The following is a 16,371-nucleotide window of genomic DNA, read 5'->3' as shown; positions in this document are numbered from 1 at the left end:
GACTGCAATGAGGAACACATGCCAGCCCCATCCAGCTGAGCAGTTCAACTATGGCATGACTATTTCTTTTCTGAAAATGAAGTCATTTATAATGAAGGGTGCTATATGTAGTATTAATGAGACCTTTTTTAGTTGCAGCCACACGATAATCTTTGAGTGGCCCCGAGCCAACATAAAAAAAGCAATTTCCTAAACCAAACTGAACTCAGTCAGTTTTACCATTTTAATTGGTGAATAAGGGAAGCAGAATTCAAAGCAGTTAGGGAGCAAGGGAGAAAAACGGCTTTAATATAGTTTTTGAAAAGATTTTCCATTGTGCATAATGTTGGTGCTTTTCTAATGTCTTTCCACAGTGCAACAGAAGTCCAAACGCGGATAATGAAAGACATTCTTTAATAGATGTTTGCAACATACACCGTCTTCTCTCCTCTCCCACAAGTGTGTGGTGCCCAGCAGTGAAAGCATCAACTTAGCGCTCCAAAAAAGAATGACAAAGTGAATGACATCATTACTGAACTGTTCCCTCACCGAAAAAAAGAACAGTCTGTCATCCATCCACAGACGAGACTTTCCCAGCACCAGACAATTATACATAATCTATTTTACAGTAATGACAACAAGACTAACAGGCTGCATCTTACCTGGTTATTGATGCACAGAGCAAGGTGCTTCCTCTCCCGAGCCAGACTCCCGCTGCGCAGTCTCACCTCCTCTCCTTGGTGAACATTTCTGGAAGGACATCACTCAAGTTAGGGTGCAAAACTCTCAAAAATATGAAATATGTCAAAAGCTCTCGGCATACGAGCAGCCTGTACTCTGTGTCCAGCTGCAGAGAGTACCGATACGCAGGATTTTAAAATCACTCCTCAGTGCTTGAAGCAGCCTTTACCGGAGCTTCCCGTTTAACCGAAATAATAAACACTGCTGCTTTACATTTGGGACTAAGGCGAGTCGCTGCGTGGGTTACTAACCTGTACGTGCCGCTCCTCAGCATGACGAGCTCTCCACCCGCAGTCAGACAGAGATGCAGTGAACACTTTGAGTCGGGAGCAGCCGGTGAGCGACCACACTTGGAAAATTCTCGCAGCCAATGGGATGCTGAGGGTGTGCGCGTGCCCCCCGCCTTTGCTTTTCAATACAGCGCCCCCCACGCGCGCGTGTTGACACGGCGTCATTTAACTTGGCGATCGACTTTAATCGCTGTATTCTGCACGGCTTATCTTTTTTTTTGGTGTGTGTGTGTGTGTGTGTGTGCTGGGAATGGCTCACGGTGTGCCAATCTATTTGCTCTTAGCAACTTACTTCCAGGGTGTGGGTTGGACTCAAGTTAAACAAACACGCACGATTGATATTTTATATCACGCCACCCTACACAGGCTTAGGTGAGAACCGAAGAGGTGAGGTATAAGGATGCCTAAATATTAAAAGGCCTCCTTTAAGGGTCGTTTTGCTCTAGGGCCTATCAAACCATCAGATTTGGCCTTTTGGATGGAGGACTTCCAAATCTGCCCGGTGTCCACCTACTATAAAAGGATCCTTATCCCGGTGTCCTACAGCCTAGTCTTTTTGCTTGGCCTGAGTTTAAACGGCGCCCTGCTGTGGTGCGTGATCTGTCGGACGCGCCGCTGGAGCAACACGGTGATCTACCTGACCAACCTCGCAGTCGCGGACCTCCTCTTCGTGCTGGCCCTTCCTCCACTTATCATCAGCGATGCTATGGGAAACTTCTGGCCCTTCGGGAACATCTTCTGCAAAACTGTTAGATTTGTCTTTCTGGTCAACCTCCACTGTAGTATAATGTTTGTCACCTGCGTCAGCGTTCACCGGTTCATCGGGGTGTGCTACCCCATCGCTGCTGTGCGCCTCAGGACCAGAAAGTTCGCCATCCTTGCGTCAGGGTCCATTTGGATTCTAGCCAATGCCGAGATTTCACCGACATTTGTGTTTGCGCACACGGGTGTGATCAACAACATCACTGTTTGCTTTGAAATGACCGGCCCGACGCAATTTGATGTGTTCTTTCCATATGGGCTGTTCTTGGTTATAGCGGGCTTTTTGATCCCATTCCTGGTCGTGGTCACCTGTTACTGCTCCATGATAAAGGTGCTGTACTGCGGGGCCGCGGACTGCATTTCTAATACCAGGAAACAGCGTGTGCGCAAAAAGTGCTTGTATACCCTTTTAACTGTGTGCCTCATGTTTGTCGTTTGTTTTGTGCCGTATCATATTGTCCGCACTGTCTACATGTTTGTCAGAGTCTACATGCCAGGAAACTGTCATCTGCTGAACCTGGCCATGATCACGTTTAAAGTCTGGAAACCGGTAGTCGTGTTAAACTGCTGCGTAAATCCTCTCATCTACTTCTGTAGCTCTCATCCAAAGCGTCTGAAGTTCAGAGCCTGGCTCTGGAGGAGGAATAAACGAGTGGAGCCCACCGTGTGTCTGGTCAGCAAGAGGTCTGAAGGGTGTAATCCGTGAAGGGATGTGATCGGCAGACAACAGTGACTAAAATTATCCTACAAACGCATGCTGTGTTTTATACTTAATTTTATTGATTTAAATTAAAAAATGCATTTGTCATAACTAAACAATATACAAAATTACCCCAATTGTGCAATTATGCAAATACTAACGTCATCTTGCAATTAACCTGCAAAACTGGAGCAATACCACAATCAACAGACTGCTCAATAGAAAGCAGCAACACTGTGGTCATAGGTGACATGAAACATTTGTGGGAATTGGTGCCCTCTGTCGTATGTAGAGAACCTTATTTCTAAAAGAGAAGAAATATCAGTTCAAAAATGGAAAATAAGACAGGTCCAAAATATTCCAAACAGTGACAATATGTAGCCATAAAACAGACGCACCCGCGAACACTCTGAACAGTAAGTCAAGTGAAGATTAAAAATAACCTGGAGGTAAAAAGCGCTTCAAATTTCCATTGAAAATAGGACTTTTTTTTTTAAAGCATCATCTATTTTAGCATATACTTGTCTCGAGGCACAGAGTGACAGTGTTGGAGCAGCAGACAGCTGAATGAAGGGCATCATTTCAGAACACTCCTGTAAGCAAGTGATGACAGATGGCTGGAGCAGTGGTCTGGGATCTGAGCGAAGAGAAGACAGGACAGATTAAATGAAGAAGAAAAACCCCACGGTGGAAGTTAAAACAGCGAAGAAGCCTGCAAACAGAACAATAATAGAAAAAACACAATGTTCTATCACTGTAAAGATAAGAGGCAGAATGGATTAATAAATGGCTCTGTTTGAATATGAATTGCATAAAGTGTGTGTGTTTGTATACCTGTGCGCCCAGCCTGGAGAGATAGCGGTTGCGTAAGCCAAAAGCAGACATGGGTGCCAGTCTAGCCAGCTCACCCTGTGTCGGCTTACTTGGCCGCCTTTCTTTCCTGCAGGAAAAAATAAAATAACATAGACACTTTGAACATCTCTGCAGCCAACACTAACATGAACACAATTATGCAAATATTACAATAGGATTAGTCACCCAGTCTGCTGCAGGAGACAGAGAAAAGGACACAAAAGTATTACAGAATAACTACTTCAATAAAAAAAAGATGCTTTAAAAAATGTTTAATTTGAATGTCATTGTTCATGGCATCAAATGTGATCTTTTCAATAACTTTGAATTTTTCTGTACAATTAATTTCGCAGTCATCTTGTACACAGTTCAATGACAGTTAAAGTTTAATACAAGTATTCTCTGCTAAACAATTGCAGTGAGTTCCCAACTCCACAGTGCAAACAAGCTGACCGAGAAGCCCATTTCTGGGTATAGTCATTTTAATGTGCAACCACCGTTTTTTTCCTCTTTTTGAACTATTAATTGTACTGGCTGTCTTTATACATGCATGAAATACTTGTTAAAACTCAAATAAGGACTCATTTGCCCTGCCATTAACACAAAATCCTCCTCCCACATTACTGGAATGGTCAGTATTAAGCTGAATATGTTGTTACATCATTAAGATAAAGCAAATATCAGTTTGGGGAAATGCTTAGAAAGAGTTAATTACCTGAGCTTGATAAAAGAGCAATAAAGACAATTGATAAAACACAATTCTTGTGCGGAACTAATCTGACTCTTTAAAAAAATAAAGGTCACATTAATGGAAGAGTTTATAAAAGTTGAGACTGTGAATATCATTACATGGTTAAGTGCGTTCAAAAGTGTCTCTTTCTTACTATATATATATATATATATAAATAAAATGATCTTTAAGGTAATTGTAACATTTGATGATGGAACAGAAAATAAACTTTTATGAACTTTGCAAATCAGCAAAGAGCAAATGAAGAAACTAAGAAATAACAGAATCAGGCAGTAAAGACTTAAACAAAGAGCTTTGCTCTTTTTGAGATAATCCACCATACAAAGGTCAATGAAGCATATTAGAACTGAACATGAGCCCATTGTGCCCAAGGAGAGTCCAATAAGGCTGATTTTGGTTAGTAATCATTGTGACAAATGGTGTGTACATAAATGAACTGCAGAGCTTTCTGCAACCAGGCTAGTGACAGTTGTGCAGAAATGTTGTTGTTTTTTTCTTTTGTAAAAACAAGAAAAAAACAAAACAAAAGCCAAAACATTTAAAGTCAGTTACCCCATTTTACATGTTAAAAAGCTAAATTAACAATAAATAGTACGTGATAAAATCAAGGACCCCTTCCCTCTGTGCTGTAAGTACAAATGTCATCTTTTGATCATTCAAATATTTTTCAAGCATGCTGAACTTTGACACACACAAAAGTCGGTAGAGAGTGAATCCAAGTAGAAATAAAGTCTCTTTGACAAGTCGAAGAGTAACTGTGGATTAAGTAGGATATGTCGTTTGTCAAGTGTCCTGTAAATCGCATTTAGACATTTATGCGAGGTTATACAACAGTCCCAAATCCAGACAGTCAGTTCTGGTGTGAAGAACCACAGATGACATCACTGGGCGGAGTCAGAACCGCAGTCCTGCCCCATGGTAGCAGATTGAAAGCTCAGGGGTGGACACTGCAGCCTGCTGGCTCTGAAGCCCAGGACCATGTGTGTTCGCTCATCATCATCATCATCATCATCATCTGGAAAATATCAATTAAGGCATGAACCAGGAGATATTAATCAGTCGGCACAAGTCATAACACACATATAAAAATAGAGATAAGTCAGGTTATACATGAGTACAGAAAGGGAGATAGAAGCATGTGTGACTTTCGTCGTTCTTTCTAATTGTAACCTCGAGCAAAGAACATGAACTGAAAGCAGCCGTATTGGTTTGATTCAGTGCTGCGTGGGAAAATAAACCAGAAGCTAACATAGAAAACGACTTCCTCCATCAAGTTAAAGAAGTCTCGCTTCAAAACATGTTTGCCTGTGTGTGTGTATAATTAAAAAAAACACAAAAAAAACTGCATGTATTACATCAAACATTTGGTACTTTATTACATAAAAGAAAAAAAAAGAATGACAAAAGGAACACCTATCAACAGATGAGATAGATTCCTATATCAAGCTAGAACTGGAAACCTGAACTAAAAACTAATAAAGGATTTTTACTTTTAAAATTTCTAATTGGTGCAGAACCAACAACAAAGTCTGTGTGTGTGTGGCTAATTTTTTAAATATGTATAATACATGTATAATGTACAATACATACAAAATACATGTTGTACAGGTTTCCTGCGTTTTAAGTGTGGAGAATAAGAAAACATGTTGATTATTGATACACTGTATTGTATCCCTAGCAAGTCCATAACCCTGCTTTCTGTAACAACCACTCTGAACAAATTAAAGCTCAATCCACCAAAACTTTTGGTATGTTTTATAACCTCTATACATTATCAACTATTATTTGTAATTAAAACTATTAGTTGTGTCTATATTGGAAGTTTCTGCCTACCTACAATGTGTTTATGTCACTTGACTGCATGAGAGAAGTGTTCAATACGTTTCTGAGATGCTTGTCTAATTGATGCGCAAGTGGGTGGAAAAGCACTGACGGTGAGTGGAAGGTCAAAGCTACTCACTCTGCATCTGTACTGGCTTCTTTACTGAGTTTGGCTCTGGCTCCGGCTGACAGGTTCAAATCTCCTCCTGGAGCAAGAGAAGGAAATAGGCAGATTAAGCAGTGAGCGAGTCTGATGGTAAGGAAAAGAGTGTGAGAGTAAAGTGACAAGATGTCATATGACATGGCTTATGAAGAAAATCGGAGACAATAACGAAACAGAAAACAGAGAGGAGTGAGAAAGTGGGAGAATTCAACACTCCAGTCTTTTCTCACCTTTAATGTAGTCCACGAAGTACAGTAACACTCCGGCCATCAGTCCAACTACAAGAAAGGAGAAGAAAACCAATGTAAAAAAGAAATAACCAACAATGGCACTCACCAGTGGCTAACAAGACTTTGAGAAAAAAAAAGGGGAAACAAAAAGACATAAAAATACTGACCACAAATGCAGGCGCAAAAAAACACTTCCAGAACCAGGTACCCTTTGCTGTCGAGGATCGCCCCTGCCGCTATGGAAATGATAGCGAGTCCCAGGTTCTGAATGGACTGCATACTGATGTGCAACGACAGAGAACACACATCAGTGTTAATGTAGCAATATTTAGTTGTTAATGGATGGCCCAATGAAGCAGAATATGTATAATTTAAGTCTTAATGATAAAAAAAAGGCACATACAAGCCATAGGCTGTCCCGAGTTGATGTTCAGGCACGACAAAAGCCACCATGGGCCAAAGTGCACAGGCCAGTAAGGAGTATGACACACCAAGCAGGGACTGGAAATCAAGCAAATGCACAGAATCTGTCATATCACTTTACAATTTCTCAGTTGGCTGAGACCAAAGAAGTTAACTGGATATGAGATAAAACAATTCTCCAAATGAAAAACTGCTTTAGTGCATCCACATGAACAGAATCAACTTTCAAGACATACTATAACTGTTTATGAATGTGTAAAATGTTTAAGTGCAGTGTAAAAGGTTGCCAGGGAAGTTACCATTGCGATCCATGGGTTCCAGAAAGTGAAGGCCAGCATCATGTGAGCGCCAAGTGTTGTTGCCACTGCAAGCAACACCCAATACACGTTCCTCCCCGTCTTATCAACCATGAAGCCCAAAACTGGAGATGCAGGGGCTGATATGATGTACACAATACTAGGAAAGATAGACAATGGACAATAAATGATTTATGTTGAAACATTATATAACGAATATCCTTATTTTAGCTGAGTTACCTGTTGACAGCTCTGGCTTCAGCTGGGGAGAAGCTGAATTTTTCAATGAAGAACACCCTGCGAATGAAAAGACAAGATGATGCGTTCACAGTACAAAGCACTGCTTAGCTTTTTGGCTGTTATGACAACAAAAGGAGAGATTGAGTTTTCATAGCAGCCATTCGCTCAGTTAGCGCTGACCCATTGTGGCAAATCCATGTCAGTCGCTACGTGATCTGAGAACGCCTTTCAGTGAAGGAAATTCATTTTGTAATGGCTGCAATTGTGTTCTTTCACTTCAAAGCTATTTGTCAAAAACTCCCTTTGTAGTTTAATCACAACACAACATTGTGAGGTTGAACGACCTCAAATGCAATGCACTACCTTGATGAAGTTCCTTTATTTAATTCTTATCAGACATTTTAACCATAACAGTGCATTATTTAGAGTGGGACTTCTTTCTTCACTCAAAGCTGAATGGTTATGGGCACATCACAGGATATGTTGACTTTAGGAAAGACTAAATAAGGTCACTTTTAACATTAAATGAATAACATATAAAATACAGAATTTACAAACAAAGATAATGCACTTGGAATGTTGGGATCCATGTGCTGCTTCCTGTATTTCATGAGAAACACGGGATGCACAGAGCAGACAGTGTTGTGCAGACAGTATATATACTATAAAAGCAATATAAGGACCACTGGAGGAAACATGGTGTTAGAGGAAGAGTGCAGACGTATGGAGTACTCACTGTCCCAGTCCAATAAAGGGGAAAATTGCCACGTAGTAGCCTACACAAATGATGAAGATAAGCCACAGGGCTGCAGGGAAATGCTTCACATCTGTGATCTTGATCACTTCACCTAACATGCAACACAAAAGACAAATCTGTCTGAGAACACCATTTGCTTTGACTAACTCTAAAAGAATAAAAGCTTCTTTAACACATGTCAACCTTTTTTCTTATTGAAAAATGATACAGCATGCCAAATTTAACCATTTTATTCCCCGTCAAGTAGTAGTTTTCACCCATGATTCTGCAGACTAAACCATTTGCAGGGCTCGCAAAATCGCTAGCCCGGGATATCTCCGGTCGGGCGACCAAAATCTATCTCAGCCCCGCCCGTGGGCTGTATGATAACCCGACGAGCGGGGCTGAGATAGAGTTCGGTCGCCCGACCAGAGATATCGCTAGCTCCGGGACGTCGGGCTAGCGATTTTGCGAGCCCTGATTTGAATACAAAAAAGTTCATTATTTTATCATATTTGATGTGCGTGATTTTTTAAAAATAACTACTTCATGAGTTAGGCAGGATTCACATGGATGCATTTCAGGCTTCAGCGCTCTCACCTCTCATTTCCCTTTTAATAGGGTGACATCATGCGATGCCAACTCAACTTGCTAATGTTGTTTCTGCTGAAAGTTTCTGAGAAATTAAACTGTTGACAAGCCATCACATGGGTTAACTAATGAAACCACTCAATGCAACCATCGAGCGAGAGCAGAGAGTGTGGTTATCCGTGCAAGTTCGGCATCAACATGTTGAAAAAGGTTTACAATTAAAAAAAAAACCCAAAAAACCAAAAGCGTTTTGAGAGGTCAGAGAGACCTTTAACAACTAACTTCTGGTAATTTCAACCTGAAGTCCAAGTGGATATTCTTGACGTTTTAAATTTAAATAAATTCAAGAGGTTATTTTTGTCATGTGGATGGGGTTAGAACCACAAAAACACCTCTGGCTACAACTGCCACCAACACAACAACAACAAAAAGTCCACCACAACAGAGAAAGTAGAGTCAAACTACTTTCAGATAGTCGGTTTTAGAGCTCAACAAAACAAAAACTAAATCTGGCTTTGCACACGGGGGCAATCTGGGACGACTGTGGAAGAACTTCTAGTATTCATTCACTGATGTGAGTGAAAGAGGGAAGGTCAAGGTCAAGGTCAAATTTATTTATATAGCACATTTCAAACAGCCGATGCTGCACAAAGTGCTTAACAATATAAAAATGGCATTAAAAAGCAACAATGTAATACAATAATAATAATAAAAAACAATAATAGGGAAACAAAAAAATGAGGGAGAAGGTGTGGGAAGACATTACCTGTTCCTTCTTGTTCCTTGTTGAGGATCCTCTCGGCTCTTTTGTCAAGGAATCCCAAAACCAAGGCACAGATTAGGGAAAACACGCACGTTATGGCAGCTGAGGGGAGAAAAAGAAATGAAGAATCAGAATCATTTTATTGCCACTAAACATGTTCAGTGAAATTAGAAGCAGCAGGAAACAACACAAAACTGCAAGTTGTGCAAAAGTGGAAACGTCTGCACGTCACAGGATAACATTACAAGAACTGGCACTTCTTCTGTTCCTTGTGATTCATCTGGAACAGTCTGCAGCACTTTTAGTTCTCTATACCACTTCTCTCTCTTGGTTTGTGCTAGCTGTGTTATTTGAACTTAGAAGTAAAAAAGAAAGGACGCAGCATTTCTACCAAACAAGGAAATAACTGGAGTCTGAGAGTGTAAAACTCACCTGACAAGTCAGGTTCAGTGAAGTGCAACTGTAAAACATTTACCTATCATGAGTGATGCACCCAGCACGGTGTGTCCAGGCGAGCCAACAGCATCTGTAACTCTGTTATAAATCCAGCCCATTATGTTCATGTTCACCGTGCTGCCCTTGGGATGAGCAGAGAAGTCAGTGGCATGCATTTTTGTACAGCTTTCTCATTTACAATATCAAAACAAACAAAAATACAAGTATTTCAAAGCCTATATAAATGCACTCTTTCATTTGGAGCTTTCTTACCACGCGAGCCATGCTCAGCTGAAGGCCAAATACTAGATTGAGCTCCTTGCCTTTGAACCAGTTCACTGCATATGTGTTTTGGGCTACTGCCAAAGACTCTCCTCCAATACTACCCAAGAAAAGACAACATAGAAGGGATCATGTAAACAACAAGACTGAAAACCTGAAAATGTCTTTAGGGATAAATATATGTGGCTGAATAATACCACACTGACTTTGTTTTAGCGACTTGATGTGTGTTCGGGTTTGCTAAGAATCCCACATATATGGTATTTCTAGCTATATCATTCATATTCTGTAAGCTGATATAAATCAGTCTTATAAGAAACTGCATGGTTTTTTAGTGCTATTTCAAATAAGAAAAGCACCAATGTTTTTTTAAGGTTTTTACATGCTAGTAAAATAAAAAGGTTTAACTAGAAGACAGTTTGTTTTGGTTTTTTACCCAAATATAAATCGTCCAGCTTCCATTAGCCAAAAATGATTTGTCCATGCTCCAGCAGCAAAGACCACCTATGCAGAGGTAGAAACATTAAAAACAATCTAATCACCACAGCTTTCCCAGGGATTTTTTCTATTGAGCTATATGGATTTAAACAGAATGTATATCTGTTTAAATAACTGCATTCTTCTGAAACTTCAGGAGTATATTACCTGTCCAGCACAGACAAAAAGGGAAAAGATGATGGTTCCCAGCCTGTAAACAAGAATATGGGGAAAGATACCGATCAAGACGACATGTACAAAATCCATACGGAGCATTCACTTTTGGCTTTGGGGCGAAAATACATAAACAACATATAGCTGGCAAAAAACATATATCTGACTGGTTCTTCCAGTTACCTGACACCAAAGACCCGATCAAGCAGAAATCCCCCAAAGAAGCAGAGAACTACATTAGGCCAGGAGTACCAGGCGTACAACTGCATGAAGTCTGCAGTCGTCAGATGCAAATCCTGGGTGAGTCACAGAAGAAAAACAACAGACATTAGACTCTCGCTTTGTGTTAGTTTTTGCTTTTTGTGTTGAGCGCAATGCACAGTAGGTTCTAGTTTTTTGACTAAATCCGTGTAACAACAACATTTACTAGGAATCTTATTGGACTGTTCTTGTTGTTTATTATGTAGATTTTTTTTTTGTTTACATAGAAAATGGTGATCTTTAAAAGATAACCTCTCTTCTATATAAAAAGAATTCTCCAAAGACTTGTTAGTGTGGGATTAATATAAATGCCTGCGTTTGGTTTTAAGGCCCTGGTGTAAAACTTTGAATTATGGGTGAAATACCTGGATGACTTGACTTTGGAGTGCAGCTGGATTATCGTAACAGAAGTAGCTTCCTGAAACAAAGCACCCACATTAGCGGGGCTCAGACGTGACACTATTGCATTTATTATACATTTCATACATAATAAGCAGACAATAACGTGCATTATTTACACTAGCTTGATAGTATTTAACTTTAGTTAGTCCCAAATCTCCCAAATAGCTCGCCGTGCCGCCTTTTACTCCTTACCGAATCCCAGGAAGCACATAAAAAAAAGGACAACCAGTCGGTGCAGTAAGTGGCTGGGGTCGCAGATGGCGAGCATGGGCCTGCCGGGTCCACTGCCCCTGTCCTCGTCTCCCAACAATCTCTGCCGCTCTTCCAAATCCGCCATGCTCGATTATTTGTGAGGTTCACAGCAGAAAGGAAGCCCTAAGAGTGTCAGTCACATGACCTGTTATGCACGTCACGTGGCAATATGTGCGCGCAGTGAGGTTGGCGTACGCCTCGGGAGCGCGCACAGTCAGCTGAGTGGAGTGGGCTGACTGTAAATAACAGATGAGGTTTCGTCTTACACGCTGAGCATAAACGGTTAGTTAGTAACGTTTGTCACGATGTAGCATGAAATATTAAACGCTAAATGCTTTTACTGTCGAGATCACCTTTCCCTGAAAGATGGTCTTTTAGAGATGTTTTGAAAAGGAAGAGCAGAGTTTGCGTTTAAAAATTCTTTTTTGAAGAAACGAAAGCGGATTCAAGTGGTTTGAAACTTTACAGTGAAATGTATGTCAGCATTCTTGGACAGAGAAAGTAGTCACTTTAATTTAAAAGCTTAAACTATTGTGATAGATAGTTTCGTTGGTCACCGGATTCAAAGATGGCGAGAATAAAGGTTAATGAAAACTGTGAAGACGATATTTCTTCATAGGAGATGGAAGAATAAAGCTATAAAGCTAAATCGCCTATACTGGACTTGAATTGTCAGGTGATCTGAAAGGTGATTCCCAGATAGTGAGAAATGAATGTGATGGCAGTGTAAAAACTCAGCAGGTGTATGTTATGATAACAATGAAATAGTAATGAACTATATTTCAGTCATTAAATTACTACTGATAACAATATATATTAAAGTTGTCTTTTTTTACCAGTACAAAGAATCTGTAAAGGTCCGGTGTTTAAAATATCACTAGATATCAGAAGATTGCAAACCGCAATCAACTGTTGATTGCGATGTTTTTCTTCTGCTGTTTGTGTATAAAAACCTTTTTATCCACATTTTCTATATGCTATATTTTTCCATTATATATTCAGCTGAAAAATATGAATACTTAGCAGTAAATCAGGAATAATAAAACAGACTTTAGCTTCATGAAATACTTTACAAGATGGCTTTTTTTTGCATATTTAAAAATGAGGCAATGTGTAGACATCAACATGTCAAAAACTATTTATTTTAAAAGCCTGACATCTTCACTGGTCTTTCTCAATATCAAAATGAACCAGGAACTGTAACTTGGGGGGTGGGCGTGGGTGTGTGTCTGTGGGGGGGTGGGGGGGTGGGGGGGTGCGCTGATAGTCACAAAATAAACAAAATGCTATTTTCATAATACTTACATGTTAGATTGACCAATTCACATATACTATACCATATGTATACTATCTTCCACACTCACATCATCCAGTCTGTGCTGTGCACATCAATCACTGTCTGGTTCGGCTCAGCCACCAAGCAGGACAGGCCAGACTGCAAAGGATAAGAAGGTCAGCAGAGAGTTTCATCAGTGCCGAGCTTCCCCCTATTCAAGACCTGTACATAGCCAGGGTTAGAAAACGAGCAGAAAATATGTATGCAGACCCCTTACATCCCAGATATAAACAGTTTAAACTACTACCTACAGGCAGGCACTATACAGCACTGCTTACTCAAACCAGCTGCCACAGAGAAGACAGTTTCTTCCCCCAGGCTGTCACTCTGACAAACACTGTGAAATAACCCAGTGTTATAGCATTCAGGTCATATACCAATATGCACATTACACTGCCCTTGCAGTTTGTGTAGTTTCTTAAGACTCTCTGTAGCTTGTCTTACTTTTTTATCTATTGCCCATCCATCCATCCATCCATCCATCCATCCATCCATCCATCCATCCATCCATCCATCCATCCATCCATTTTCCTCTGTTTATCTGGGGATGGGTCTCAGGGCAGCTGCCTAAGCAGAGAAGCACAGACCTCACCTCACCCGACACCTCACCCAGGAGGCATCCCTGTCAGATGCCCTAACCACCTCAACTGGCTCCTTTCGATGTGGAGAAGTAGTGGTTCTACTCTGAGCTCCTCCTGGATGGCCGAACTTCTTATCCCAGCTCTAAGCGAGAGGCCAGCCACTCATTGGAGAAACCTCATTTCAACCGCTTATAACCGCAATCTCGTTCTTTTGGTCATTACCCAAAGCTCGTGACCATAGGTGAGGGGAGGGACATAGATAGACCAGTAAATCGAGAGTTTTCGCTTTTACGCTCAGCTCTCTCATCGCAGCACAGCAGCACCAATCTGTCTGTCGATCCCCTGCTCTCCCCCCTCACTCGTGATCAAGACCCCGAGATATTTCAATCCCTTCACTTGGGGCAACTCATCCCTGACCCGGAGTGGGGACTCCGCTCTTTTCTGGCTGATGATCATGGCCTCAGAATTGGAGGCGGTGATTCTCATTCCCTCCAATTCACACTTGGCTGTGAAAACTTCAGTGTGAGCTGGAGGCTGCCACCTGATGAAACCAACAGAACCACATCATCTGCAAAAAGCAGAAGCGACATTCTCGTCTCTCTCTCTATATAAAATAAATATTGTATATACTGCCTATTTAAGCTCATTAATTTCCTGCCCAAATATCAGCCTCTGTCGTCACCGACAGTGGGTGGGGTGGAGAAAGATCATATTTCATTATTATATTAATCAAACCCACATGCAGACTGGATTATAAATCAGGTGGAAAGTGACATTAATTCTGCCAAACCAGTTTGTGTATGTCCAGAAGCCCATCTTCGGGGTGTGGTAGTGTGGGGAAAAAGTCCATTAATTCCAGATCTGTATTCTTTTTCTCATCCCTTGTTCAATTTGAAAATTCATCAGAAGCTGCTGCAGCGTTGTGAAAGGCGAAATGCTATACTTGGAAATTCTTGCAGCATTGCTGGGTGTTGTTCTAGTTGGGTTGCAGTGGTTGTTGTCAAATAGCTGATCTCCTGCAGTGCGCTATGTCAGGAGTTTTCCTGTATTGCAACCCAGGTCGGAATAAAAAGGCTCAGACAGGTTTACGTGTACACGGTCGAGACTCAGGGAGACTCGCACCCAGTGTAATAGTTGTCAGCCTTTTATTCATAGCATTCTCAGAGACGTACAGGAAGAGATAAAATAGAACTGTGCTGCAGGCTTCCTGTTGAGTCTGCACAGAGTGTAACTTCCCCATTTAAGCTGAATACTGAAAGAGCAAACACATTTAGATAATGAAATGTACTTTTAAGCATAACATAATAAAAATCCTAAAATCCTAAGAAATCCCTTAACATTCTCTCCTGTTGTTTGATCTTTCCTTCTATATATGTACATAGCAACCACTAACAGTGCATCAGTCTATGGCCACTTGTAGACATCTTTAGCCAAGACATCATAAAATAGTGGGTTCTGTGAGTATGTTATATCCAAGTGTCTGTCTCATTATCATCTTCATCGTTCTGTGACAGGGTGATGTAAGCATGAATTGAAGCAGTTACCATTTTTGATACCATGTTCTTCAAACAAGGTATGACACATGAAGTGAAAAGACACAATAACAGTATTATAACACCAACAAAACATGTCCTTTAATCAGCAGGGACTCCCAAGAGCCACGTAAGCCAGTCTTCTGTGTTTGTGGCATAGTCTCGTTGTTGTGCATCCTGAAGTGGTCTCAGTGTTTTCAGAGCATCAGTCATGTTCGGTGAGTGCACATTATCTGGAATGTATGTGCAACATGTGTTGGTAAAGAGGACACCTTTCTCCTTTCTCGGCGAGAATCATGTCCAATGCTACCCTGTGTTGCATTACTGCAATGCACAGAGCGTCAACCTCTTGATCCTGTTCGTCGTTGAATTTACATGAAGCATTCAGAACCTTTTGTCTTTCAGTCCAAAGTTTAAATTCCTCTGGGACATCGGAACCCCATATGGAATCATGCTGCTTGAGGTTCGGGGTGCTCCGTCTTTTCCTTGTTGTTGATGTTGAAGTTGACGTGGCGTCCATGGTTATCTTGAAAGTGTGGTCAGATATGAAAATGGGAGCGCACTGACCTGTCCAATTCCCAGGAAGGATAAAATAGGCCTGTTGGCCACAGATCCAGGCCATCCCTTGCACCCAGAAGGTGCCATTTGAGATGTTGCTGCTCTTCACGGGCCCTCCAGGAGGCAGTGTCTGTACTGCTTTGCAGTTGGTGTTGTGTCCCATTAGCGTGGATCCGTTCTCTTGGCGGTAGCATAGGCTGTGGCTCAAATTCCCATTGTTTCCAAGAAAGACTGGGAATGATTTAGCCTTACTTATGTGCATCACTTTCAGGTTAACCCAGAACCAGTCATCACATGTGCCATTTCATCCTATCTGGAGAGGTTCCTCATGGTTGACCACGATTCCCTGGAATTGATGCCCACGGCTGGCGTAGCTTATGCACACTTTGCTTGAATTATGTCCATTCCCTTCGCATACAAGGTGGCGTATTGTCGTTAGGGGCATATAGGAGCAAACATAGCAGTCTTTTCTGGGTGTGCTGTCATGTATATATCGATACCATGCGTTGTTCATCTTCTTTCTTTCTTTCGGGTGAGTGTTAAGAAACTCACCAGGAGTGCCATCTTCATGATCACCAGACACACCTGTGGCCTCTGATGAGTAGACTATTGGCAAGAAGAAGAAGGCGGGGTATACCCGATCAGCCCTCCCTCCACCAATAGATCACCAGGAGTTAGGGGTGTCGGCGTCTAAACGTTTAGGTTGTCACTCACTTTTTTTGCAGTGGCTTTGATGGATCCAA

At 41.3% G+C, this 16,371-nt stretch overlaps 3 protein-coding genes across 5 annotated transcripts in view; 1 reads left to right on the top strand and 2 right to left on the bottom strand.

Annotated features, from left to right (window-relative positions):
- schip1 (schwannomin interacting protein 1) overlaps positions 1-1,103 on the bottom strand; it is a 221,364-nt gene extending 220,261 nt beyond the window's left edge. Inside the window, exons 1-2 of the mRNA XM_031744009.2 lie at positions 972-1,103; positions 642-729 (exon numbers count right to left, since the gene is read on the bottom strand). Of these exons, the coding sequence (XP_031599869.2) occupies positions 642-729; positions 972-994 (111 nt within the window). The 5' untranslated portion in view covers positions 995-1,103. The remainder of the gene's footprint in view (positions 1-641; positions 730-971) is intronic.
- A 694-nt stretch (positions 1,104-1,797) lies between these two features.
- LOC116323589 (P2Y purinoceptor 3-like) lies at positions 1,798-2,478 on the top strand. The gene has a single exon (XM_031743946.2). It carries the CDS (start codon positions 1,798-1,800, stop codon positions 2,476-2,478), a length of 681 nt encoding a protein of 226 aa, XP_031599806.2.
- On the bottom strand, positions 2,192-11,780 carry mfsd1 (major facilitator superfamily domain containing 1). Of its 3 annotated transcripts, XM_031743998.2 has the most exons (17): positions 11,562-11,780; positions 11,333-11,385; positions 10,890-11,002; positions 10,701-10,743; positions 10,492-10,559; positions 10,047-10,155; positions 9,814-9,916; positions 9,342-9,440; positions 7,985-8,096; positions 7,249-7,305; positions 7,012-7,168; positions 6,693-6,790; positions 6,457-6,569; positions 6,290-6,337; positions 6,036-6,102; positions 3,307-3,412; positions 2,192-3,109 (listed from the first exon to the last, which is right to left on the bottom strand). In XM_031743998.2, exons 1-17 carry the CDS (start codon positions 11,704-11,706, stop codon positions 3,050-3,052), a joined length of 1,551 nt encoding a protein of 516 aa, XP_031599858.1. In that variant the 5' UTR covers positions 11,707-11,780; the 3' UTR covers positions 2,192-3,049. The 3 variants fall into 3 exon arrangements, with proteins under 3 accessions (XP_031599858.1, XP_039454230.1, XP_031599859.1); XM_039598296.1 differs by lacking the exons at positions 2,192-3,109; positions 3,307-3,412 and adding an exon at positions 3,582-5,090 and having other exon boundaries at positions 11,562-11,778; XM_031743999.2 differs by lacking the exons at positions 2,192-3,109; positions 3,307-3,412 and adding an exon at positions 3,582-5,087 and having other exon boundaries at positions 11,562-11,778.
- Between the last annotated feature and the right edge of the window lie 4,591 nt (positions 11,781-16,371).

This window comes from Oreochromis aureus, linkage group 14, assembly GCF_013358895.1.
Source record: "Oreochromis aureus strain Israel breed Guangdong linkage group 14, ZZ_aureus, whole genome shotgun sequence".
Classification (NCBI taxonomy): domain Eukaryota; kingdom Metazoa; phylum Chordata; class Actinopteri; order Cichliformes; family Cichlidae; genus Oreochromis; species Oreochromis aureus.
Note: the sequence above shows the minus strand (reverse complement) of the source record. Positions and strands in the feature narration are given on the sequence as shown.

Excerpts from the sequence above, each read along its gene's own strand:
- LOC116323589 (XM_031743946.2), top strand. The coding sequence starts at position 1,798 with ATGTTTGTCACCTGCGTCAGCGTTCACCGGTTCATCGGGGTGTGCTAC.
- mfsd1 (XM_031743998.2), bottom strand. The coding sequence starts at position 11,706 with ATGGCGGATTTGGAAGAGCGGCAGAGATTGTTGGGAGACGAGGACAGG. Across the intron at positions 11,003-11,332 it reads TCCAAAGTCAAGTCATCCAG|GATTTGCATCTGACGACTGC; the intron begins GTATTTCACCCA and ends TGACTCACCCAG. Across the intron at positions 6,570-6,692 it reads CTCGGGACAGCCTATGGCTT|TATGCAGTCCATTCAGAACC; the intron begins GTATGTGCCTTT and ends GTTGCACATCAG.